Raw genomic sequence first — 27,449 nt, 5'->3', positions numbered from 1 at the left:
TGTTAAGATTCTTTTGTTACAGACATTGGCGCCATAAATGAGGGCAAGTAATAACACAACTGTTTAACGCCAGAGTGAAAGAAAAAAAGAAATAAAAAGCAAGAAACAGCCACTGTTTCTCTTTTATCGGTTATCACTCTCCCTCGTTCATGCTGGGCATACCGCAAGAAAGTGAATGTTTAGTTCAAAATGGTTCCTTGATATTTACAACAGGCATAAATATTTACACAATCTTTTTCTTTCAAAATACAAGTCAGTAGCGACGGGTAAACGTATCTTGACCGAGGCACCGCGCAACACTACGCGCTATGCATGGCCATCCACTGACCCTGCACTTATTCCCGGGAAGTCGAAGCCTTGCAAAACGAGCAGTTGCCCTTGCTCGATTTAGCATGTTTCTACGATGCTCAAAATATTGTAAAGGTTCGATTATACTTGTGCGAATAAAGTTCTTTTTTATGTCGCTGTGGAAAAGCATATACTATAATTCGTCAAACATTTTGCAGCGTTCTAAATAATGACCAAAAGGAATCGTGCCTCTTTTATGCGCAATGTACGAGCGAAATGGACTTCGCCCCATGTTGCTTCAGATCTTAATGTTATCTTGAAGAAACAGCAAGCAAACCCATAACAGTCGCATAGAGCCACCACCTTTCACACGATTGGAGCTTGTTATTCCCAAGTCAGCGTGGCTGCGAACTGCGGTTTATGCAGTTCGTAAAAAGGAACGCCAATGGCGAGCTGCAACGCACATTTGGTTTGAAATCCGACGCACAGTTTTTTCCCGAGCCTACAAATGTTTCAGTGGTTGTTGACATCCGACTACCGCCATCGCGTCGAGGCAAGCGCAATTCCCGTGCCAGGCTCCGCACAGGGTGCTCTCGCAAGAGGCACGGCCGGTAGGGCATGCGCATATGTGATCTCTGTTTTGCATTTCGAGCGCATAGCATTGGAGGGGAGGGGGGACTTCGCACTTTTGACGCAGCAGAAGTCGTGGAAAGGGTAACAGCAAAGCGCAGTTTCCGCAAAAATTTCTCGTCGGTGAAGCCGAGAGAGAGAGAGAAAAGAAAAAAGAGTAGTGCACCGAATGGGCATAAGCACCTGGAATGCCAGGCAGCCTGAGCGAAGTCCACGAAGCCAGCTCAGCATCCCAAATCAGGGCGATGCTGAAATAAGACTTTTGGAACCGACAAGACTCGGCAACGTTGTGAGCGCGTGGGTAAAAAAAAACTGAATGAATAAATAAATAAAATAAATAACAAGGTAAGAAAGAAGGCGGAGTTACAGGTCGGCGAAACGAACGCGCGTGCGTGCTCGTTACCGAGCGCGAGGCTTCTTTTCAGACAAGAATTCACAGAAATGAGCGGAATTCGAGAACGCAATTGGAGAAATTCGAGAATGCCGCCTGGGCGACCTTGACAGGAACGGTGTGCGAGCGTCTGGTTAGGGAATTTCGGCAGCGAGAGAGAGTGCGTGCGTGCGTCCGGGGGGGGGGGGGGGTGGGGGGAGGTGCCCGGGCGCTTAGTGAATATCGAGGGGCGGCGCGCAGTTTCCGCATTTACTTCTCACCGGATTTTTTGCGTTTCCACCCCGAGGTGGAACGGCAGGCGGCGGCTTGTAACTTTTTGGTGATCGCGCGCCTGAAAAGAAGCGCTGACGTCACGGCGGCGGCCCGCGTGCAGGGGGCGCCGGAAGGGTGGACTGCTCCGATCGATGGCACCTGTCCCCCCCGGGCCAGCAACAGTTGGTCGGGCCGGCCGTGGTGTGGCGCCCCGAGTCCTGGCCGCGCGCCTCCCGCTGCGCCGTCTTCGGCCGAGCCCGCCTCCGGGAACGACGCGCGCGCGAGCTTCGAGTCTCTCGTTCGTCGGCCGGCACGTGAAGCACGCCGGCGCTGTTATCGCGAGGAGCCGCCGCGCGTGCCGGCGTCGCCGCTCGGGACACCGCGTCTTCTCACTTAACACACTGGAGCTTGGCAAGCCGCGCGAGCCGTGATTATTGCCCAAGTGCGACAAATTTTGCGCACTCGTTTTTGTTTTGCGAGCGGCGGGGCAAGTTTATTTCCAGTCTTCTGGCGGGAAACAAAAAAGAGCGCCGTCGCTGGTGCACACGTGCACACCTTGGAATCCTTCCAGAAGCGCGCGGACGAGCTGCAAGTCACTTCCCCAGTCGCGAGCGCGCGAGAGGTGACGCCTCCTCCTTCGCGTACAGAGCGCATCTGTGAATGACTCCCGCGCTCACGTGACTGCGCTCCGAAGGCGGCGAGAGCGCGCGGCAGCCCTCGCTGCGCGCGTTTTAGAGACCTCGCAAAGCGTCCGGAACAGCTCCGGCCGCCGCGGCGTTTTGGTGGAACGGCTGGCGTGTCCGCAGCAGCTGGCGTGGAACACGACTCTCGGGCTCTCCCCCAGGTCGGCAAACGCACACACACACAAACACACACACCTCGGCGGCAGTGAGCGCAACCTGTTGGTGTCGGTCACGCGGTGGGACCCCTGTGGGACTGTGGCTCGCGGGCGCTGCGGCATGCGACAAGCGATTCGCCCATCCGAGCGCCCATCGTGCTGAAAAGCGAGGCTTCTGACTTCTGGCTATGTCGCTCAACAAGGATCCGCGTCATTTCAAGAAGTGTAAGAGCGCCACTTTTCGAGTCGACGGGCTGTCCTACACCATAGGTGAGCGCATACCTCTTCCCGCGGTGCATGCCTTGGCGCGCGTTGGCGGCGCTAGCTGGCTGATGGATTGCACTCTGCGCCCTCGAGGCAGTCGCCTCCTCGGCGCAACCAAACTTCCCTCGTGCTTCAAAGTGGCTCAAAGGCAGAACACGCAGAACGCTGTGCACTCCAACTTCTCCAACTTCTGTGGGTTCAGAACGAATTATATTTGAAACACGTTTCTTTCGCGTCCGACCCACTCGCAGACTGTTGAAAGTGCAGATGCTAAGTTGCCGATGTGTAAATTTTGTTTTCTGTGCTGCGAAGTCTGTGTTATTGGAAGAGTTCACAACTGTTATATGTGTCAGATAGATGGCTGCAGCGTGTTTACACTGGATGACTTTTAATTCTGCCTAGTACGGACTTCAGGTGCGCACAGCGCAGGTACTTAACAGCCAGGAAACCGCATGAAGACGGGGACGAAGAACCTTCTCACCACGATAGTAACCGCGAATTTCCTTGAATGCGTTGCCTTACAGAAGGTGCGTTTGCGCTGCTTTGCAGAAGATGCGAACATTGGTCAAAGTGAAACTTTCCGCATCTAATCAGCCTTGTTTTTTTCCCCCTTCCTTCGAGTATGTTGCTGCGCGATCTATAGCAGAATTCTGTTTCTGACAGAGCGAGAATGAACGTTCTTGACGTACGATGACCGGAACGCCAAAAATGTTCAAGATGGCTCCATAGAATGCAATGTGCCAAATGCAAAATCCGACACTGTTAATTTTGGCAGCATGTGAAAATTGCTCCAGCAACGTCAGAGAACTAATTTATTATGAGCAGGCTTTCTTATGACTTGTAAGCTGGACTGCTTTAGTCGTTGTCTCATGTGTGTTCAGGTTTTAGCTAGAGACGTTAAGCAGTGGCAGTTTCAGTGAGCTGACTGGACGCAGAAATGCGTACCATCTCAGACGGCGGTGCACCCAATTTAAATCGCCAGGAATGCTTTAGAGAGACCCCCTCTCATGTACAGGTATTCTTTGAAAAAGCATGTGCCTTATAGGTTTCAAAAGTCGATTTTTTATTTGGAATGTGCGTGAAAATGTAGGTTGTTATTTTTGAGCAACGGTACCAGCGAGAGCTTGTCTGTATGTTATAAGCACAACTAGCGCTAAGGAGATTACATATGCGGTGCGCAGAAAGGTGGAATTCCACACAGGTGAAGCTTGGTGCTGAATTTTAGGCACACGGTCCTCAATAGCCTGTTCGCTGCATCAGGAAAGACAAGCACCTGGCCGCAATCCTCGCAGAGTTTTCGAGAAGCAGAAGCGGGGTCAATGCGCCGACGTAACACGGCACAAGGTGCATACGTCAGTGTAAAACATTAGCGCGTGTTAGCGTTCGCACGAAGCGGAAAGGACGCAGCTATAGTGCACACGCTGAAGGCTAAGTGCGTAAGAGCCAGATTAGTGCGCTTTTACGCACGAATGTGTGTTTGAAATATTTAGAAAGCGAGTTCAGACTTGACGTCATTGCGAATGATGCGACTAAAAGTAAGTCTTGATAGTTTTGCCGCTTCCACCAAGCCATGCAGATGTGTTCCTTTTCTCAATTTTTTTTTAACGTTGCCAATATTTTTTTTTTTTAAATTGACTGTATCAGGTAGCACAATTCTACGCTTCGAGCAGGATTACTCTATGAGGCGGACTTCATTTGCACGAGAAATCAACACTAATAATCGAATCTGTTTTGCTAATTAACTGTTAAACTAATTGCCTTACGGCGCATGTGGCAATTTGGTAATTGTAGCCGGTGAGTTCTTCGTATGAACTGTCCTCTTGTAACGAATTCCAAGGATGACACCAGTTTTGAAATGTGCGCTCCCAAAATGTGCAACAAAATACGTTGATGTTTCAGTTAAATTTGCGCGTTCAGTACAGAAAATGGCATTTTGTTAAAAAAAAAAGTAAGTGGAACAACAGTGCGTTTTTTGGCTGAAGTTTTCAATGCATTTCAATCCAATTTTATTTCCTTGGTAGGAGGAGACAAGAAAAAAAGCTCTGAACACAGCTTGACGGAGGTCCTACCCCCTATGGCCATTATGGCAATACAGCAGGAGTGATTGTATACGATACAGTGATTCTATACACTACACAAAGACACAATAGAAATGGTCATAACAATGAATACGTAAATATCAAAAAGATGCGCATTTATGTTGTTCCTTTTAAAAACATTTTTCGTTACACATCTAGCCGTTCATTTTCACAATATATTAAGGCATAAACGTTTTTGGAAAGAAGTAGGAAAATAACAGCAAACGTATGTTAAACGTATATTCCTATATACAAGAAAACTTCTATTGGCAGTACATTTTAATGAAGCTCCTGGCATGACAAGTAATATCAACTTATATTCATTTAAAATATTCTGCAAGGATGGCAAGGTGTAGCGTATAGATTGCTTATCGTAATTCGTTCGCGGTATTGGAAAAATAAATTTTTTTTGTGCCTTGTTGGTTCGCGCGTGCATTTTCCTGTAATCCAGACTGAAATAGTTCCATTGTAGTTATTCTTTAGAAAGTCTTTGTAACTTAAAATCAATAGCTGTACGTATAATAAAAACATGGGCAAAATATCGCACTTTATAAAAAGGCTGGCCCTGTGGGAGAAATCTGACACGTTCACGATGCAATGAACAGACTTTCTTTGGGATAAATGGACTTTCAACAGATTCGTGAAGCCAGTCGTACATTAGATGGAGAATTTAGAATTTTACAATACTGTAAAATTGAGAGCACCAGCGATGTATTTTAACTTTAACCGCAAGGCATATGTCTCGTACGCTTTTGACGGCGCTTATTGCAAAAACTGGTTCAAGTTTCAAAATTAGTTCTAAGTGGATGCGCCATGAGAATTCGCTGGCTTCTATACGTAAATTGCAATATGTGCCCTAAAATGACTAGATAAACATGTTGATCAGTGAAATTTCTTGAGTAAATAATGGCCGCCTCTTTGAGCAATCCAGCTCAATTAGATTTTGGCTGTATACCACCGGTGATCTGAAAATAATTTTGTCAGCTCTAAAAGAGAAAGCATAAAGGGCAGATATTACGGCGACCATGTAACAGCGATTTTCAACGGGTTCCTCTCTCTTCGTAGTTGAGCAGTCTTGCGAAGTAGTTCGCTGTGTATGTTTCGGCACAGCGGGCATTCATTGAACATATAAGTGTTTTCGAAACAAAATTAACAATGCTTTCGCTGCTAGGAGACTTTACCGTGATGTTGTGGTGCAGTTTGAGATGGCCTCCTTTGCATGGTAGGCATGCAGCTTTTGACATTATATGTGGATCGTTCGGTGTCCTGTCCTCCGCGGGCGTATGGGTATCCCCTCACCGTTGCGGTTGTCTTGAGAAACGGCCTCGGCACCTATTGTTGTTTGATTGAGTTAAATTGACATGCTATGCAGCACATGATAGAAATGAACATCCGGGATATGAAATGTCGTTTAATAACGCAACACGACGAGGAAAAAGAAAAGCTGCGTGTAAACGACAGGGAAGTTCTGCGAAAGAGAGCTACTTTGCTGCAAATAGAAATTAAAATCAATAACGTTTTTCTTTTATTTTGTAGCGTCCCTCTCAAGCCCGCGGGGAAACAAACAGCTAAACTAGATTTTGCAGCACTGCCATAAGCTGATGTAACAAGTTATCTAAATTCAGCAATGATGATTTCCTCATTTTCTGGAGAAACATTCAAAAATCTAGGAAGTAAAAAAGTAATTTATTTCTCTCTTGATATTATTGTTTTAAGTGTGAGAGCCTTACAGGTACAAATCTGTTTATCCTTAAATCTGCTGATGCAAGCGCGTGTGTGCCTGTGAGAAACCAGTTTAGACTTGCCTAACCCACCTTAAAAACACTGTGCTTGGGGATGATAAGCACAGTTTTCCTTTTTTTCATAAAGCCAACGATGCCTAGATATTACCAAACAAGAAGACCATGCATCGTTGATTTGCGTCGCTAATAATTGCTTCTGTCCTGCCTGAATATAAATGCGTGTCAAATATGATCATGCGACATGCAAGCGCAGCCGACTGATTAGTTCATGCTCATCGTGGGGTTTGGTGACTCGTATACTTCTGCATTTTTCGCTTACGAACATGCGAAAATCGCTCTTCGGAGCTAAAGGGGGCTTGATGAACACCACTACTTTCTCTGTATTTACATGTAGTAGCCTACCTATCAAGCAATTTTTTTTTTCCGAACACAGTGCCACCTAGGCAGTAAACATTCATCTTCGCGCAGATGAACGCAGTAAGTGTTCATCTTCGCTCAGTGTAAGATGAACGCAGCGGCGTCGGGTGACGCTACGCCGAAAATACGTCGGATACTTGTTCCATGTGGCTTCAGTCGTCAGTGACCTCTTTAAGTGCATCTACGCAGAAGCGCTTTAGCGGTCGGCAGATGCCTCGCGTTATTTTCCCACAGGTCAAGTTTCCGATTCGGCCGATAAAAAAAAAACGACGCTGTTCTTGTTGTGAATCCCCTAAACTGGCTCTGTTAAATCTATGCCACCATCGCGTCCACAAGCACCCCAGCTTCTTGAACGGCGTCAGGGGACTTCACTGCTGAGGGCGATAAACAATTGCCCGCGGAATTTTTTTTCTCCTATTGTTGAAAAAAAAAACGAAAGCATTCGGGTTTTTATTAACAGTGCGCTTTCTTTTCTCTGCGCGATGGCATGCGGGTCTCTACTGAAGATACGTTGTCATCTTGCTGGGAAGTGAAAAGAAAAACGAGATGACTGCAGAGCTTCCATGCGGAGCTGGTCAGGTGTGGGCAACTGTGTGCGGCAGCATTTATCGCGTCACAGAAACGGCCATGGAGGAGCCGCGTGCGCTTTCTCCGGCGAGGGCATGCCTAGGTGAGGTAGTTGCGTAAGTTCTTCTTCCTCTATATATGACCGTCGAGTGTGGACAGCCAGCCGCAGGCAGGGCGGCAGCAGCGAAGCGTATACATACATACATGCGCGGTCACGGAAGAAGAGCGGTGCGACCGTCTGCAGGAGAAGAAAAAAAAACAAAAACAAATCCGCACCGCACATCCGCGCCGCGCATATGTAGGAGGTACGAAATGGCACGCTTAAGGACTTAGCGCAACGACACGATGCTCTCAAAGACAGAGTAAATGTTTTTTGTTGTTGTTGTTGTTTATTTTGAGCAGAACCATAAAAAGAATGAGAACGGCTGTTTCATTCACTAGGAATTTTAATAGCTGATAATCATGTACCGACAAATGCGCAACATACCGTTCTCAATAGCGGCGGAGCTTTATAGTTTACGTGAAGGCAGTAGATGTATAAAAATGATCCTAAAATTGGGGGAAATGTTCATTTCAGTGCTGGCGGTGTTGCTATATACGCGGTGTTAGCCTGGCAGTCAATGCCAGCGGTCTCTCCGCATGAGCGCTGCTGTCCAGAATACAAAGTGAGCTATCGCTCGCCCAATCATTCAAAGTGTCGTAAGGAAGTTGTGACACCTTTCCAACTATTCACTGCGCTTCTGGGAACATTCGGTGTTGCACATATGCACGAGGATATACACACCCTTCTAATTCGTGAAATATTTTTTTCCTCTCTACACGGAAGCATCGGCAGTACCAAATTTATTTCTCCGTGTCGGCCATCCCATTGCGTACTTTGCATAGCAGAGAGCGGGCGCACCCAATATCGAATGCAAATGCATCACGCGCTTCAAACGCATGCTGGGCGTGCGCTGGGGCGGCAACTCAAAGTGCATGCTTGCGACCATCGGATTCTTGGGGCGAAGCTGTGGAGTCGTCTGTATACCTTTCCCGGTTTTCGGGAGTGCGCCGCTTTTCGTTCGTCACTGACAAAAAAAGTCACTTCCTCTTTTGTATAATATAAAGTTCTAGGTTCTATTTTTACTCCATTCTTCCAGAATATGTAAAAACTAGCTGCGTCCAAATAAGGACATCTCTATGCAACGCTTTAATACAAAGTCAACGAAATTAGATGACGCTGTTCCTTATAAGCGGGCAATATGGCGGACAATGGTAGGACGCGATACGGATCCCGTTGCGCCGCTAAGCCTCACATTAGATTGTCAAGGCATTGCACTTGCGTCGTCAGTCAGGGTTTGACCGACAGAGAGAGAGACTGGCTGTGATGTCAAGCTGTAGAGTGTCTGGCTGACGGTTTGGCATGCGCTATACTCCAGATTAGAAATTCTGCCCTTAGTTATTTTATTCTAGATAGAAATCAAGAACCGCGCAACGAGCGATGGAACGATAAATGTTAGGTGTAACGGTAAGAGAAAGGAAGACAGCGGTGTGGATTAGAGAGCTAACGGGTGTAGCCAATATTCTACTTGACATTATAGGAGGGAAAAAATGGAGGTGCAGCAGGCCATGTAATGTGTAGGACAGATAACCAGGGGTCTGAGTTACAGAATGAGGGGAAGCGCAGTCGAGGACGGCTGAGCATTAGGTGGTGTGGTGAAATGGAGAAAATTTGCAGGCAACACTTATAGGCTATAGCGCAAGCCAGATGTAATAGGAGATCTCTGGGAGAGGCCTTCGTCCTGCAGTGGCCATAAAAAAGATAGGATAATGATGATGATGGTGATGGTGATGATACTAGAGATACTGAGTGAAATATGGGATGACACACAGCCATTACAAATAAGCTCATAGAGGCGCTTAAAGTTACTTACCGAAGGCTCGCTAAGACTCGTCGTATCTACGAAGACATCAGCCGCCTTCGTTGCTTGCAATGTGCCGGCGGTGCTTCTCCACAGGTCGAGAGAGACCAGCGGCTCAGGGCACCAGTCGCAATGCCGATGTAGAAGCCGTACGTCTATGCGCAAGTTAAGGCGGCAGACACACGCAGCATGCTGCACGCGCTGGTGAACGAGGTGAAGGCTGCCGCAAAACGAGACATGCGCACATTTCCCCGGAAACCATGTGCGGTTTATTTCAGCAGATTATTTGCTGTTTGTCAAGCTCACTTCATACCAACGTCCTTGCACAAGGTATCATGAACGAAAAATGGGAAGGGAAAGGTAAGAAAAAGTTAACTTGAAGTATTTGATGGCTGTTGCTCAGTGTAATGCGGCTCTAAGAAAACTCGGAATCTTGTACAGCACTCTTCATCTATTAGTGCTAGTGCAATAAAGAAAGATTCAAAGGATAAGAACTATAGCGTAAGAAAGAGAAATCACGTGCCGACGAAACATAGAGGGTTAACTTTTAAAAGCGTACATACATTTCTTTTTTTCGCGATCAGGGCTAACATCGGCTAGAGACTTCATTTTGAGGGTGATAAAGGGTTTCACCTCTTTACTCAGAATGAGGTCTCTAATTGGTGCTATGATTTAATTAATCATTTGCTTGTTGATTGATTTCGAGAACAAGTAAACAAACATTCCTCAGCTTTTTGCATGCATGAGACACTTTCTCTTTAGTACATTGAAGTGAAATCAATGTGAATTATTATTTTTTTATCTCTAGACTTGAAAAACAGCTCTAGACAGGTCTGCTGCAGATTCTGGCGTTCCTTCCGAGCCAGCAGTTTCTGCTGCTATTCTTCTCTCCTGCTTTTGACGTTTAATACTCATGTTTTCTCTTTCTTTTTTTCATAATTAATGATGCGTTGCGCTGGTTACATATTGTGCCATTAGATGTGCCTGTTGTTGCGCAAGCGTTCTTTGCTTTGATAGGTGTGAGTAGCGAATCAGTCAAGCGGGAAATTCATCTTTTTTGACTCAAGAAAAATTGGCTGCAGAAAGAACCAGCTTGACTCCGAGACGGGCTTATGGCCAGGTGCGAACTGTCAGAATATACTGTCCAGCTGCCCTGCGGCTCGGCATTTTGATTTCTTGAAAGTCCGAAGGGCGTTTTCTGTCCTTCTGCGTTCCTTTGAGCACAATGTCAAGCTCACACAGCTGCAGAGGCCGCACGTACTCACGCTATACGCGTTGGCATTTAACATAGTTCGGAGGATAAATAAATCTGGGAACGTAAATATCGCATTTCTTTCGTAGTTTTGACGCTTCTTTGTTAATTCTAATCGCTAAGTGTTTCTCAACTTTACATAACAACGCAACCCATTCATTCATTTATTATTTTTTTGCCAGTATTACAGGAGCAAGTATGGCTGAATCTCGCACTTTTTAAATGTTTTTCAACCGCTAACGGCTTGATGGGAGAAGCAGCTGTCTTGACGCTAACTTTTAACACACAATACTAGGGTTCCCGGCCAGTGCTTGAGCGGTCAGCGGGATACCCGCAAAAAGGTTGCAAGCTGTGCTTCCTCTTTAGCGCCGCACGTGAACAACAGACGCGAGGTCGAATTCGCGCGGCTGCGCAGTCTGTGCGAGGGATTTCAGTCGGAAGTTTTCTCCCAGGAGTTCCTGGCCAGCGCGCCTGCGTAGTAAGTACGTGACTTCCGTGTCAATACGAACCAGAAACTTTGAGGGGATTGTAAGCGCACAGTTCCAACAACGTTGCTAAGCATTGCCCGCTGAGCTTGTGAAGTGCTAAAAGCATTCCAAGGAGTTATATCGCATGGAAAATGGCACGGTGCCAACACACCGCATGACGCGACCGTGTGGTTACACACATCGTGCGTTTTGCTGTTGCTTGTGCGGGAACTGCAGCTTTTATGTGAGCGAACTTGCCAACAGCGCACCTTTATAGTCATGCTTCTCTGTCCCGTTACGGGTTGCGTGCTTCCCGGAAAAAGATTGCCGCGTTATATCTGAGCGAAGCGTCGTCCAAGGTCTGTATTCAAACGGGCGTTTCTCGCAACGCGCCGGGCCGTCGCGGTCCACGCGTTCTGTCCACACGGTGGAGGGCTACTATGCGCATACGCGCGCGGCCGCGTACACAGCGCTAATCGTCCTGAACGGGCCACACACTTTCGCGTGTGTATAGAGCGCAGACTTGCCGCGCGCGCCGAGTACATGCGCGTGCACGTATACACAGCCTGGCCGCGATTACCAAGAATACTGCGTTTCTCGGCGTCGGAAACTCGTTATTCCTTCCGAGGAAAACAAAACAAAACAAAACAAAAAACGTGTAGCGCACGCTGCATAAGCTATAGCGTGCCAGCGGCCGTCAGCTTTCCCCGTCTCGTCACTTGCCATATGCGTAGACGACGTTCGAGACGTCCCCCTGCACGTTTGCTCTGCGTATGTGCGCCGTATGCGTCGTCCCTACCCCCCCCCCCCCCTCCCGGAAGAAGAGCGCTTGCGCGAGCGGCACGCGCAGCACTCGACGAACGGCGCGGAATTGTGCTTTTTGCGCCCCCCCCCCCCTTCTCTTCTGTCGCCTCTCTCCTGGCGGTGTCGGGTGCCGCGCGGAGGACGTTTTCATTGCAAACACATGCCGTCGCGCATCACCTTTGTTTGTGCTGGGCTCGCAGGGAGCTCTGCTTTCGCAAACGCAACCGTTGCAGGAGCAGTTCATGGGTCCTTGCTCGCCCTTCGGATAACGTTGCTTCGCTGAGTCGTGTGCGCGTGCGCGGAAGTGCTAGGCACTTAGGAGCTCCGCGGTTCTTTGCTCGCGATGCCGCTGATCACGTGACATTCCTATGACGTGAACGTTGGGGACATGGCTCGTTTTTGCTGCACTGAGCAGCCCCGTGATTCAATTAGAGATCAGGGTATGCGTTCACAAAAAAAATTCTTACACAAGAACTGTTCTTAGGACCAGATGTCAGCCCATTCCGATTTTGGACGCATCATTTGCGAAAGCAGCGGCTGACCATTGACGAATAAAAATTAAATTAAATTATGGGATTTTACGTGCCAAAACCATTTTATGATTATGAGGCACGCTGTAGTGGAGGGCTCCGGAAATTTCGACCACCTGGGGTTCTTTAACGTGCACCTAAATCTAAGTACACGGGTGTTTTCGTGTTTCGCCCCCATCGAAATGCGGCCGCCTTGGCCGGGATTCGATCCCGCGACTTCGTGCTCAGCAGCCCAACACCATAGCCACTGAGCAACCACGGCGGGTCATTGACGAATAGCACTCGCGAGCGAAAAGCCCTGTGAATTTGGCTACAGTTCAATTCTCGGGTGCTTTATGAGTGACTTTCTGCTGTGAACACGCTTGCAGAGTAACAAACACCATGAGTGAAGGAATGTTAATCGAGGGACCCGATATTTATTAATCATAGCATACGAAGCCAACAAACAAAGACACCAAGGACAAGACAGGGGAAATTACTTGTCCTTACTGTTGAACTAGAGAAATTATAGAAATGCTCTGTGGCGCTGGTGGCACTGGCTAACACTCCCGCGTTGGTTCCAATATCAGCACATAAATACCCCAGAAAGTAGATGGGGGACGGGGCCGCGGTAGCTCAATCGTTAGAGCACTGCACGCGTAATGCGAAGACGTGGTAACGTTCTCCACTTGCGGCAAGTTGTTCTTTTGGTCCACTTTCACTTCGATTAATTTATCATTCTTAAATTCAATTGTAAGTGCAAGTAATTTCTCTTGTGTTGTCCTTGGTGTCTTTGCTTGTTGGCTTCTTATGCTATGAACAACATGAGTGAAGCATTCATGGTGCAACAAACGTGAACTGTGCGCGAAAAAGAAATAAGTATAATGAGCGAGGCAGAACGTATCTATGGTATAACGCTTTGAAGGCGACGTAGAGGAAAATACGTATCACATATTGTTATGTTTTTATCCACATTTTACGTAACTTCGCGAAGCCACAAAAATAGGATCTTAGGGAGATATATGTATACGACTTACCAAAAATTAGCGGTCGCCATCCGTCCTGACGAAATAACCCAAGCAGAGATTTTAATGTTCGCTATTAAATTAGGTTCGACGGACATTCTACAATTCTGGAATAGCATCCACGGGACCTTTACCGAGAACTGTCAGAAAAAATGCAGTGCAGAAGGGAAATACAATGGCGACGCGATGTCCAAATATTACCGCTCCAGTGAAGATACGGAAGTGATATAATGGCCGTAACATCTGTACAATTTTGCTTTTGAGTGATTATAATAAAGAAACAAGATAAATATTGCATTGAAATCGAAAACGAATGAAAGCCTAAAGTTTTTTTTGCAGTTTTGCTAACTTATTCTGCACCATAAATAACCGACATACGCGAAGATACCATAATAATGCCATGACGTTACCTAGTTACCTTATTGGCGCTCTGCTTTAAGTGCCTTTGGATATAGTTCGGCCTTCAGATTCCCTGCTAATAAGCAATCTTTTACTGCCCGGGAAATGCAGATAGAGTTGAGAGATAATATTGTGCCAGTAGAGCGCGATGGTTTGGAGAGGACGGAGTCGTTGTACCGCGACGACCGGCTCGCGGTCTCGGTGCCTAATTTTGTCTCCTTACAGAGCGATTCGAAGTTCGGCGGGGTGAAGTTAGCTGCGCGGAGAACGTAATTACGCACCGGGGTCCGTACGCTCGCGGACAAGTGCCAGATTTATTTCCGCTGCGCAGCGGGCGGTAATGTATTCCAGCACAGTACGCTGATCGCATGACCGCCGACCGTCTGGCGACAGGGTGGTAATCCCCTTCTTTAGCTGCTGACAGACTGGCGCTCACGTTTTCTCGATGCGACCGTCGGTATTGTCTCCTGCCGCCTTCTTCTGGCGATTTATCAGAATTGCGCAGCTTTTTTCTTTGGTGTATTTGTTTATAGCGCCCACGTTACACACAGCGCCGGCCGGCTGCAGGCCCCCTCATGCGCAAAGGGCCGGCATTCGAGCTGGGCGTAGGCTTAGGATGCGGAAGCGAAACCGTACCGGTAGAGCTCAGCGGCTATAATGTTTTGCTGCTATAGAGCAGGGAATGCCCATAGCAAGAACAAACTAAGGTTGTCACCGTAGAGTGATTATAACTATAGTTATCATTCTATGGCTTCACTTTAACACCTAGTAAGCTGCTCAAGTGCTCTACATTCTCTGAGCTTAATGAGTTTGCGTAGCTTACTAGGTGTTCTTTGTGCCTAATTCTCTACAAGTAGAGAGTAGCCAATCGTGCCCGTCCTTGGTTAACCTCCCTATCTTTCCCTCTTCGTCTCTCTCTCTCTCTCTCTCTCTGAGCTTTATGTTGCGATATAGACAAGTCTCCCAGCCACAAGACGCCAGCGCACATGGCAAAACTGGCTCCTTAATTAGCAGACAACAATAAAATAACAATAATAAATACTTCATTATCAAAAACAGTAACAGATACAACAAACAGGCCTGTCAAAGCCACAGAGAGCATGAAGGACAGCGCTTGGCAAGCAGCAAGCAGATCACGAATTATCCAAACGTTTCACGATAACACGGAAAGTGCATACACATAATGAAGCAAGCATCTCATCACCATCGTTTGCAGGCAGTGTTATAGATAATAGAGATAATTAGAGCACACGTGGACAACACAATCTTCTTATTTGAATAACAGAATATATACAAGATGTTCTTCTTTTTTTCAGACCATGAATATACTTTATTTATTTAGTTTAATTATTTTATTTATTTGGACATACTGCAATAGCCCTATTGAGCTAATGCAGGAGTGTGTATGAAAAGCAGAACAATGACAAATAACAAAGGCAATAAGAACAATACAGACTCAATGAAAATAACTACCTATTCAATGGTCGCTAAATATAAGTTTAAAGGCAGAGAACGAGTATTACCAGGCAAAGAATTCCAATATTCAATAACACGGGGAAAGAAACTGTATTTAAATGTTTTCGTACGGGCAAAATAAGGCGCGATGTTTAGATGATAGTAATGTCTTGTATTGGATGGTTTAGCAGGAGTTAGCTAGTTATCTCATGGAATCCGGCAAGAGGAGTTAATAATGAAATGCAGAAACTTGAGCGATTCCATTCTTCGGCGATCTGAGAGTGGTTGCACGCCTAGGGATGAAAGCGCTGCGGAAGGGGAAATATCTCTGTCGAACCTGCGGCATATGAAGCGAAACGCTTTCTTTTGGATGGCCTCGATTTGATTAATGTCGCATCGCTTGTGCGGATTCCAGACAGGAGAAGCATATTCTAGTGAAAAGGTCCGACTAGAGACTTATACATCAGTAGTTTAGTATCCCTTGGGCCGTAATCAATGTGCGGTGCAGAAACCTTAACTTTTTCAGTCTCATTGAGGTTATTAAATCTATGTGTTTGGACAAAGACATACTTGGTGTGAAAACAAGACCAAGGTATTTATAATCACTAACGCTCTGAATTGGGCTATTACCAATTTTGTCAGAAAGAACGGAAGGCGTGGTTTTATTAGTGAAAGTCATAGCAACAATTTTGCGGATGTTAATTGTCATTTGCGAATAATAATAATAATAATAATAATAATAATAATAATAATAATAATAATAATAATAATAATAATAATAATAATAATAATAATAATAATAATAATAATAATAATATTTATTGCCACTTTGTAGAGGATACAGAAAGGTTCTAAATAATAATAATAATAATAATAATAATAATAATAATAATAATAATAATAATAATAATAATAATAATTGAGCTACCGCGGCGCCGTTTACCCATCCAGTTTCTGGGGTACTTATGTCGGTCCATTAGAACCAACCTTGGGAGTGTAAGAGTGTGTCCCGGTAAGAGCATCGCACGCGTAATGCGAAGAACTGAGTTCGTATCCTACCTGCGGCTAGTTAATTTTGCAGCCAGCTTCATTTACACTTATTTATCATTTATTTTAATTCACTAAAGAACTCCAAATGATTGTCGCTGTGATGTCCTTCATGTCACTGTTTGTTGGCTTCTTATCATTTGACTACACGTATCACCTTTGAAAGCGATGGCATTCGGCCAGTGCGTTGCCTATCCAGACAAATTCCAAATGCCCTGCCGCAAATACTCGCGAAAAAAAAAACAGAAATATATATATATATATATATATATATATATATATATATATATAATGCGAAATGCCCACGTTCAGCGGAAACGAATGTGCCAACGCACTCGCGCCAAATACGCAAACATAGCACTTCGCTCATACATATTTGCGGCGCTACGCGGAAGCCAGGCTGTATACAGAAAACGATCACGAGCGAATTATTCACGGCAGCCGGGCGAATAAAAATAATTTATATAGATAAAGAATCAAGGCTGCACCTTCCCTTGCGTAAACTGCAGAGCTGTTGCGCCAACAGTCGCATATCGTTGTGTCACCATCTTCGCCTCTGTCGTTCCCTTACGCTCGGGACACTTCAGGAAACAACACTTGCAAGTGAAGGCCTGCACGAGCCATGTGGACCGCCTGACGCATTTTTTTTTCACATTCAATCTGAGGGCTCCATAACAAAACTTAGTACCTTCAGTGCGGAAGGAATGCCACGTGGTGCTTTATATTACGTTTTCTTTTTTTCTTTGTCTTTTTTTTTTCGGGCTGCGGTACACGCTGGCAGCCCGAGATCGTACAAGCCAGGCCTTCCTGCCAGATAGGTTCCGAAATTCGACGAGGTTTGAGGATGTTCCCCAAAAAATATTCGCATATCCTGCAGCATTACAAATTTGAAAGAAAGGTGTACCCCTTACCGCACTCCAGTTTCACCAGAGAAGAGACAGTTGCTCTGCGGCGTCTCCAAACAAACTCCTATGTAATAATAATAATATTTCGGGTTTTACGTGCCAAAACCACTTTCTGATTATGAGGCACGCCGTAGTGGAGGACTCCGGAAATTTTGACCACCTGGGGTTCTTTAACGTGCACCTAAATCTAAGCACACGGGTGTTTTCGCATTTCGCCCCCATCGATATGCGGCCACCGTGGCCGGGATTCGATCCTGCGACCTCGTGCTCAGCAGCCCAACACCATAGCCACTGAGCAACCACGGCGGGTGAAAAAACTCCTATGTAGTGAACGGCATTATAATGCACAGAATGCACCCAACCCAATTCTCATACATTTGCCTGTCCTGCGGGGCGCCGGACAGCCTTTGTCACATGGTGATGCGGTGTCCTAATCTTGCTAAACCCAACAATCAAGAAGCTCAATGAAGGACCCAAAAGAAAAGCACAGAAGACCACCAAGAATTGTGGGAGGCCATGCTCACGGCCCCGGAATTGGAGGACCAGCGAAAGCTGGTGAGCCAGGTCACGGAAGCAGCAAGGGGCAATGGCTACCTGGACTGAGGAGGCCACCCGCCTTGGGTGAAGAAAGAGCTCTTTCTCACCGATTCACATTATTAAATGTTTGCTCTCTCTCTCTCTCTCTCGGCCTTCACGCTCTCCAATTTGCTTTTAGATCACTGCCGAATTTCATATGTGACGTAGTGTGCTATTCGCGCTTGTAAATTTCCATTTCTTCGCCGCTCTCTATTGTCATGTGACTTCTTGCTATTTCATCATTATTTTATTAATTCATCGTTAGTTGTTTAAAATCCGTCTAGCGAGAGTAGTTGTCCCTGTACAGGAGGCTCACTTTCGCCCTTGTACTCATTAAGTCTTACAATTATTCTCGTAATCACCAGCAATGCATCAGTGTCACCTCTACCATGGCTAAATAGTACCATTCAGTTAAATAATCTAGGAATAATAACTTTTGCGCAAGCAATGTCGTCCGAGTGAATCAACTGAGCTCACGACGCCTCATTCGTAAAATTGCCATTAGTAAATTCCTGTATAACTCCGTCCAAAAAAAACACTATACATGCCTGGTCACGAATTTGATTAACTAGCTAACCTGATAAAATGTTTGGCCGTTAGTAACAAATGTAGGCAAAAGAGAACTTAGGCTACAGGGCTATAAACACATAATTTCCCCTCTGCTCGATTAACGTACCTAATGGGCCTATTAATAGAGAAGGATGGTTGCATAGACGCTTGCGCAATATTTAAACATATCGTTCTAACTTAGTGGCATGCTCGTTGCGACCACCAACACAATCAATATCCGGGCTCCCGAATCCTGTGAAAAGCACGTCGAAGTGCCGCAATCTGCACAGAGGGCACCGAAATCACGTTTTTTTGTAAGTACAAGATTGTTTACTTATACCTATAGATCGTATCCAACGAGTGTGCATGTTGCAGCTTGCATCTGCAATTATTCACTGAGGATTGCCGGCACACGCTGTCAGGTAAACCCAGCCTGTATAGTAAACTGCTAACCTAACCAGGCAAACAAGCAACCAAATTCATAAGAAAAGAAATACCTTGCACCTGACTGCGTATACGCTGCACAGCAATGATTATGACGCACAGGTGTGTAAGTTTCTGCATGCTACGGCAGATAGTAGCCGGCCCTGTTATACATCACTCGCCGTATTGATTCATATCAGTGGCATGTTCCAGACCGCCTCGCATACCATCTGTCCTTTATTATAGACGAGAATGCTCGCCTTGCAGTAATGGCACATCGTGTAACCTCACGAACGAGCCGGCTGCAAGAACGGCGCGCACCATGTTTCTCTCGAGAGAATAAACTTTATCTCGAAAAGTATTTTTTTTCTCCCGTGGACCGTTTTGCAGCGACTACATTGCACGCGGTGTACCTGCAGAGCACGAAACGGCGCCCTCCAAACTCTTCAACGGTTTGCCATAGTTTGGCATTCCCCGGAGGAGTTCTCGCGCACAAACAGTAACGTATTGCACTGCTCCCTCTCCCCCGGAATCCTGGGACGGTTTTTAGTTCAAGCTTCGTTCTCGCACGGTACTTTAGTTCGCCTCCGTGACGCCGTTGTGCTCCCGCTCTCACACCTCCAGCGCCAAAGCTGGGTCAGAGAGGCCGCTCCGGTACAACTGTCTCGGCTGTGTTTGCCTGCTGAAGCAAAGGTCCGCGCATGCAAGAGACGAGACCGCCTGTTCACTGTGTAGACTCCCTGGAACGGCTTCGTGCTGACCGCTTTGTGCCGGCGACAGCAGAGGCGCCATTCCATCGAAAAAGCGCCAGCCTCATTGGCGCCGAGAGGAAAAAAAATACAAAAGAAGAAAAAACGAATGACGTCTATTTTGCAAAGCTTTCGTCGTTTAGCGATGTTGCCACAATTTCACTATTTCTTTTTTATGTTTTTTTTTAATTCTGCTAGACCAGTGACCAAACACGCGCGTAAATATTCAGCAAGAAAGGAAGGATAATGTCATATGATTTGCGAAGCTGCTTCAGATGAGGCTCGCTGCCCTTCGAAATTGGTGCCACGCATAAGTATTCTCTTACACCGCGTCACATTTGCATGATCAAAGAGATAAATGAGTCGAGACGAAGGGGCCGCGCACAGGGTGAAGCTATGTGGGCTCCTTGACGAAATTTAGGCACGCGGCTACTCAGCAGTATAGCTGCAGGCGGTTTTGGCTAACGTTGCTAGAAGACCAGGCCATAAACGTTGGTTTTAGCTGTTCCATCTGCTTGGCGCACTTTTTCGAGAGACCAAGTGATTGTAGTGACGGTAAGGCCTATGCTAATGCAATGGGCCTCTACTTACAAATGAAGCCAGTCGCACCGAAATTGGTGAGTCGCGGAACGGATGCGCATGGAAAGGTGATCACAAAGAATAAGAACAGGGCTAACATATTGTTGTTTGACAGAGTCGACTGGATGGAACCCTCAGGTATATGCAAATTTTTCATTACCTTCTTACAACGAATGCATTAATGGATGGTAAGGAAATTTACCTGACTATAGCGAAATGATGGAAGCGATGGTACAAAGAATGCGGCAAATGAATACTCGATAGACCAACGTGCGACTTTTATGAATTGGTCCCCGATAAGACGACCAGTGACTCTATCCGTAGAACGCGTTAAGACGGATGGATTGGATAGCACTACCAACGGCAAAAATTCTGGGAACATGGTCATATCTGTCGCCGGCGCAAAAAACTATTCGTGCTATATTGTAGTTTGTGAAGTGTGTTAAATTTGCCTGAAAGACTTCCTTTAGTTTTCGCCGTCTTCTGTGCGTGCAGTCTACACTCTCTACCTCCCCCCCCCCCCCCCCGTTTCTTCTGCAGGGTTGCAAACCGGACTTTCGTCTGGCTGACCTCCTTACCTTTCCTCTTCTAGGTTTCCTCTCTCTCTCTCTCTCTCTCTCTCTGTAAATTTTAGCAATGGACTGGAAAGAATTTTTTCTTATTGACGAAATTTGATTTTCGACGGCACAAATTATTTCATTGTTGCGGCAGTCTTTTGTTCCATTTTGCTGTACACAGATGGATGGCAATATTTCTTAGGTGAAACTTCTTGCACATTGCAGATTTTCGCCGTCCTTTCCTTTTTTTTCTTTTTTCTAACTGTACGATTGTATGCCCGTCTTGTAGAGTGTGGTGTAGCCACAAAAATGAATGACGGTTCGCACGCAATTCTCGAGATTCTCGGCGCCATCATTTCAGCAGCTCCGGCGACGAGAGCAATGCAACGATCGCACGAGGACAGAATACCTCGTCTCATTGTCCTCTGCACACATGGCACGCTACTGTATATTTATGTTGTTGGCGGAACACTAACGCCAAGAATGACAATAATAAAATTCGTCTGTCGCGGCAGTGCCCACGGGCTTCACATTCTGATCTCAAGCGTGAAATGATCTCGACGATCCGTCTTCTTTGTGGTGGACATTTCCGAGGGCGCTTTTGAAACTTGAAGAAGATTCGCTTGCTAACATGGGCGCACGCAAAAGAAATGGTTTCTGAGAAGAATATGGAGAGGCGGAGTTCACAAGTAAAACAGGAGAGACGTGGTACGATGCGCTGTCTCATGTGAATTGTGAAGGGTCTGAAAGGTAGTTTTTCTGGTCGGTGGTACCTGTCGGAACCTAGCTGATGAATACTTGTGCAATACCTGTTGGATACGGCTGTGTAATGCCGTTGTTGGCACACTCCGTACGTCGGGCCGCGCTATGAATCTTACTTGCATTTTTCTTAAGGAGCTGGAGTGGAAGAGATTAAGGAAAACACGGCTAGCAGAGACTACAAAATTGTCGAATGATAGCTTGATAACGAAATGATAAATGTACAGGTGGTATAGTGAATGTGAAGCAAAAATAGAAGCGCATTACACATAGAAAAGCAGCAAATGTGGCTCTACTGCAAGCTTATTTTATGAAGGAAGCTAAGTCGTTACTATACATTAGACTTAGATTACAGCATACTCTGTACTTGCTGCTAATAATATTGTAACACGAACCTTTTTAAATCATTTCTTAATTTAAACATTTCGTGCTACTCGTGTTTTACACCTTTCTCTATTAAACAAATTTATTATGCGGTTTTCTAGAAGTAAATGAGAAAGACGCCTAAATTAATGACGTTAAAGATGCAGAGAACGTTTAGGAGTTCAGTCGTTGGAATGACGTCTATTATTTTATTTAACACATTCCAGTGTTTTACTTGTCAAAACGGCGATATGATTATGGCGCACGCCTTAGTGGAGGACTCCGGATTAATTTTGACCATCTGTATTTTTTTTAACATGCACCTATATCTAACAATAGAAGCATTATTGCATTTTGCCCCCATCGAAATGCGGCCGCCGTGGCCAGCTATGGATCGAACCCGCTACCTCGTGAACAACGTTCAATTGGATTGAATAATGTAAGGCTTACAAGTGGAAATGCCGAGAGAGTGTTGTTCTCAAGGAGCAGCAACGACGCAACGCGAAAGCGGTATGTTAAAATGAAAAATCAAGAAATAAGGAATTGCGCTGAAATTAACGAAGTTTAAGAGCAGAGGGAAATAATAAGCAAAGCTGAGTTATAGAAGTGCAAGTCGGAATAACTAGATGTTTCAGCGTATCCACAAATATACATAGAAAATGACGTAGGCTGAATGTTAAATAATACAGCAAGCAAGAAAGGAAATTAATATCCTTGCCGCTGTTTCTGCTGAGCTAAATTGCAGAGTTTTTTTCCACCGCAAGGACGCAAAGCAGAGCCCACAAATATTGCTTTAAGACAACAATCGTGATTTTCGCATGCTAATGATATAGGAAAAGTTATATTTCTGTGTGGAACAAAGCTCTTTCTTTTCTCGGCCAAGTAGACTACCAAGGAGCGCAGTTGCCGCCAGGACGATGAAAGGGTGATATATAATTTATGTAGATCTGAGATTGTATACCTAACACGTAACAACCCTGCTCTCATTTGCGCACATCTTTGTGCGAGACGTCCAGTTCCCATTTGAATAAATCTATACAGCCAAGTGTTTAACAGCTGTCGCCCCCCCCCCCCCTCAGAAAAAGAAGAAAAAAATCTGGCTTAGTCGAAACATTTGCTCTAAATAACTACGATAAAAATCAAGATAGAGTAACCTGCGGCAGATATTCCTTACTACATTTGCAAATAAACGAAAGCAACACTAGACTCGCTGAACTGTCCAAGCAGAAATTAACTCTTGTTCAGAATATGTTCATTGCTTTCGAGCAGCATACATATAGCAAAACGCAAACAAAAAAAGCGCATAATTGAGCAGGCTACTCTGCCTGCACTGACGCAGTCAGATATGCCGTGCGAGTCGTGTAAAACGGGAAAGGGCGGGCTGCAGCGCTCCCTGTGAATATAAACGCCACTGACGCAGCTCGGCTGCCCTTTACCTGTGACAGCGCAGGAGAGACTTGAGCCTGCAGACTCGCCGGCGCCAGACTCAGCTTATGCTCAAACAGTAGACGGACGATGAACATTTGATGTCCGCGCGAAGAGCTGGTATTTTGAAGGGCAACAAAGCTCTCTCACTTGAACTATTTTCAGTAACAACTGTGCGGGGTCGAACGGCCCGATATATCATGCTCTATGTGAAGCAGTGTTTAGCTATTAGATATCTACTAGCACTATTCATTCAAGGATATTACTAGTTATTGGAGGATGCTTCTTAGTTCAATGAAAAAACGGAAACACCATGGGATCTGACGTCTGCCTGGCGCGATGCTCTAAAAAGGAAGCGGGGAAGCTGAGCACATCAGCTTCTACATCTCTGTTGATTGCCTTCTTATGTATTCAAAACAAATTAATACAACATTTTTAATGGCATACAAAAATAGGAAAACATGATTACGAGACATATTTTTGGAGAAATTATATTGTAATCGAAAGTAACTGCTTTTATTTTAATTTCCAGGTTGTCAATTTTTTAATGTTTCGTGACTTCTCAAATTTTGCCTCCAAAAATCAGTACGAAAGTATATGATAAAAACTCAACATATCTTGCTGCACATTCAGAAAGTATCAAAGTATACAGATAAAGGAATTTTTATCTAGAATATTTGCTCTAGATAAGACGTAAAGAGTAGAATAGCAGAGAAATTTATTTACGTTTGTGACTGTTTTCAAAAATGGGAACGTTTTATATATATATATATATATATATATATATATATATATATATATATATATATATAGGCGTCCACTGGGAAAATACGCTTGTTTTAGATGTATGGGATGATTTTGCGATGTTATGTTAAAATACTGCTGAAAAAAAAAAGTGGACGCCGCCCCCCCCCCCCCCGCCCCTGTGACTGCCCCTACATAAACAGACACTCTTTCAGTTTTCAGTTTCAGGAAGTCTTCAATGATTGTTCATGATATCCGTTGCAATTAGAACGCCTCAAGATGCTTACGCCACAAGTAGGTTCTTCATGGTTACAGTGTTAGATACGGGACCGTTTCCTGAGCCCACATCGAATCGCGCCACAGCTAATTAAGGAGCGCAGAAGCGCGTATACCACATTCCCGAGGCCGGCACGTGCAAACGAGTTGGCATCCCCCACCTCGTACGCCGCATCTGGATCATTCCTTGATTCATCTCTTTCGAGCTTCTTGCCACGGGCCGCAGCGTCAGACTTGCTGCCGGCCCGTAATGACTTTATGACTGTTAATTTCTTTGTACTCCTACTGTATATAATGTAAATAAACCTCGAAGTTTTTCATCCCGACGTCCTCCTCAACTCTTACAACTGGTTGCCAGCGGTGGGATCGCCTCCAAATGCAACAACTGGTGGCAGCGCTACGTATCAACCTTCGTCGAGAGAAATCCTGAGGAACCCGGAACAGCGAAAAAGAGCCTTCGTCAAAAGGAGTCCCGAGGAACTTGGAACAGCGAAGAAGAGCGAGCCTTCGACCCAGGGAGTCCTGAGGAACCGGGAACAGCGGACCAATGAACCAGATGGCAGGGTGCTGCAACCGTAAGTGAGCGCGTGGCGTTTTTCCTTTTGATTCGCCAGACTTCAAATGTTGAGTGTTTATTTTGATAGTGCTAGGAATCGGGAATATGTTGCATTGTGTGTTTGCAGAAATTAATTAAGGAAAACAGTTCTAGCCACCAGTCGGGGCAGCTGCCATGGATCTTAGAAGGTTGACGAGGTTAGACTTGTTGTTGGTGTGCGACGATTTGGGAGTTGAGGCGGACGAACAGATGAAAACGCCAGCTATCATAAAGACGATTCAAGATAGTGGCAATGATGATGAAAGCATTAAGATTGCTTGGGGGGTGATACAAGAACCACGGGAGCGTGAGCGTCGCGAACGTAAGCGTGAAAGTCACGAACGTAAGCAAAAGCACGAGAAAGAGATAGCAGCATTGGTAAAACAGATACAATATTGTGACCAGTTAAAGGCACAGAGACAACGGCTGTCTGAGAATTCTGTAGGCAGCACAGAGCAAAACAATGAGGAAGTATCTAGCGGATTTTCGCCAAAAGCCGACGAGAAGAATAGTGCCTGTGACATTGGCTGCACACTCATAGGTGAAGGGAAAAGGCTAGCTGTTAACGATGCCTTAGTGGCAACAGAGGCCGTTAAAGGCCGTAGTGAAAGCGACGAGGTGCTGTGCCAACAGAGCACTGCAGAGACAGCTAGGCCAGCTGTGAATGAATTGGCACAGTCACCGCGCGTGTGCGTCGCAGGTAATGTTAACGAGTTAGTTAACGAAGTACAGAGTACCGCTGACCCGACAGACGCGAGCACCCATGTCGAGATAACTGTCGAGTCAGGTCTCCGTGCCGAAGTGCAGTGCGAGCTGGACGATGCAGTTGAGGGCAGCTCTCAAGATTGCGAGCTGCATAGCTCTAGAGAGGACAACTGCATTGTTCAGGAATCGGTGCAGCTCTCCGCCAGTCTAGGTAGCCAAGAGAAGGATGATTTAGTTAAGGATCATTCAGACTGTGCGGGTAAGAGACCGATCCGGGCCGACGAGATGTGTAACGGCCAGCACGAGGCGCGAGAGAGCGATATGAAAGAGAATTCACAGAGAAAGCGCCGTAAAAAGAAGCGCGATAAAGACCGAAAGACGGTGACTAATGTAGCGCCGCCAAAGACGGCGAGAGATCCAAAAGGGCAGGGCGCGAGAAAAAGAAAAGTGCGCTCGTCATTGACGACGTGGGCACATCAAAAACGTTCGGGCCACCGGTCAAAAAGTGACCGAGAAGCAAGTTCTGCACGGACGCGGTCACAGGGCACTGGGCAGCTACGTTCCTTGTCGGTCCGTCGGTCTTTTAGAAGTTCAGCGTGTAGTACAAAGAAGCGCAAGGTGGCAGGACGAGACGAAGTGATAGGGAGTAGCGACGCGGTCAATCGAGTTCGTGATGAAAGGCGAGCGCCAGGACGCAAATTGGCATTAGACTGTAACGTCTTGGGGGAGCTGATAGTGAGTCAGCCCTTTTGTTGTTCCTCGGTAGCCAGAGTAGCTTTCAAACCGCGACCACCTCGGGTACGGCTCAAGAGCATCAGTCAGTTGTAAACGTTTGAAACAGGAGGCCAAGAGAGCTTCCGTAGAAGGAACACGTGTTCTTTTTTTTATTTTTGGACAATTGAAAGTTTTCGCGGTTTGAGATTGAGTTTCTTTCAAAATGTAAGGTATGAGCTTTGTTTATGTTTTTGTTTGAGCAGCTCGAGATTTGAAAGACGCGTTTTTTTTTTGTAAACATGTAGTATCGCGAGATGTTCATTAATGAGTAGATAGGCTTTCTTTTTGTGTGTGTGAGTAACCTGAGTGTCAAGGTTATCGGTGAGAGGCCTGTCGTAACGCATGTGTGTATTAGTTAACCTTCTTTCTTTTATAAGCGTTTTTTTATTTTCTAAGGTTAACCGCGTAGGTTTTCAGTGAGTGCATGATTTGCACTGGGAAGCGTTCTTAGGTACATTAACGCGTGTCCTGTGTGGACGGAAGGAAGCAGACTTATGACTGGGTTGCTCGTGTGTGTTGAGGACAGCCGTATTTTGACTTCTCTAATAAGCATGCGTGGAACGAGTTATTAGGAGACGCTTTTTTTTAAAAGGGTTCTGGGGAGTCCGTAGGTTACGCAAATTAAGTTCTTGTTTAGGTTACGTGTCCTGTAAGGTCTAAAGAAAGAAACGTGAGTAAGCGTAATGAAAGGCTAGCGCGCTTGTGATTACGTACTTGTGAAGATGGCGAGACTGTTCAGTGGCAACAGTACGTGAGATAAGTACGTCACTGCGCTAGGGTGAGAACAGGCTGTTCGTGTAGTTGGGCCACTTAAGTTATCTTCGGCTGTTTTCATTTTTTGTTTGCAACGACAATGGCCCTTTGTTTTGCAACAACAATGTCACTCTGGCCTTGTCGGCATTCGGGGAGAAATGGATAGCGGTTTGGAAAGGTGGCTGGAACTGCTTTCTCAAAACTGGGGAAATAAAAGATCAGGCTTAATTTTGACTCAGTAATAGCCTGGCGAGTCAGGGGTGAAGAGCCTGCGCTTACACGTGGTGCAGCGCTGTGTTGTTTTGTTTGTTTGACGTACGTTCTCCAGGGCCCAGGATCCCGAAGTTCGTCAAACGAGGCTCGACGCCAGTACCCTGCAGGTTCTTTCAGC

At 45.8% G+C, this 27,449-nt stretch overlaps 1 protein-coding gene across 1 annotated transcript in view; it reads left to right on the top strand.

Annotated features, from left to right (window-relative positions):
• The first annotated feature begins 1,828 nt into the window (after window positions 1-1,828).
• Window positions 1,829-27,449, top strand: part of Pde1c (Phosphodiesterase 1c) — a 658,667-nt gene continuing 633,046 nt past the window's right edge. Inside the window, exon 1 of the mRNA XM_075677462.1 lies at window positions 1,829-2,669. Within this exon, the coding sequence (XP_075533577.1) occupies window positions 2,588-2,669 (82 nt within the window). The 5' untranslated portion in view covers window positions 1,829-2,587. The remainder of the gene's footprint in view (window positions 2,670-27,449) is intronic.

This window comes from Dermacentor variabilis, chromosome 1, assembly GCF_050947875.1.
Source record: "Dermacentor variabilis isolate Ectoservices chromosome 1, ASM5094787v1, whole genome shotgun sequence".
NCBI classification, from domain to species: Eukaryota; Metazoa; Arthropoda; class Arachnida; order Ixodida; family Ixodidae; genus Dermacentor; species Dermacentor variabilis.
This window is presented reverse-complemented; position numbering and strand designations above follow the sequence as displayed.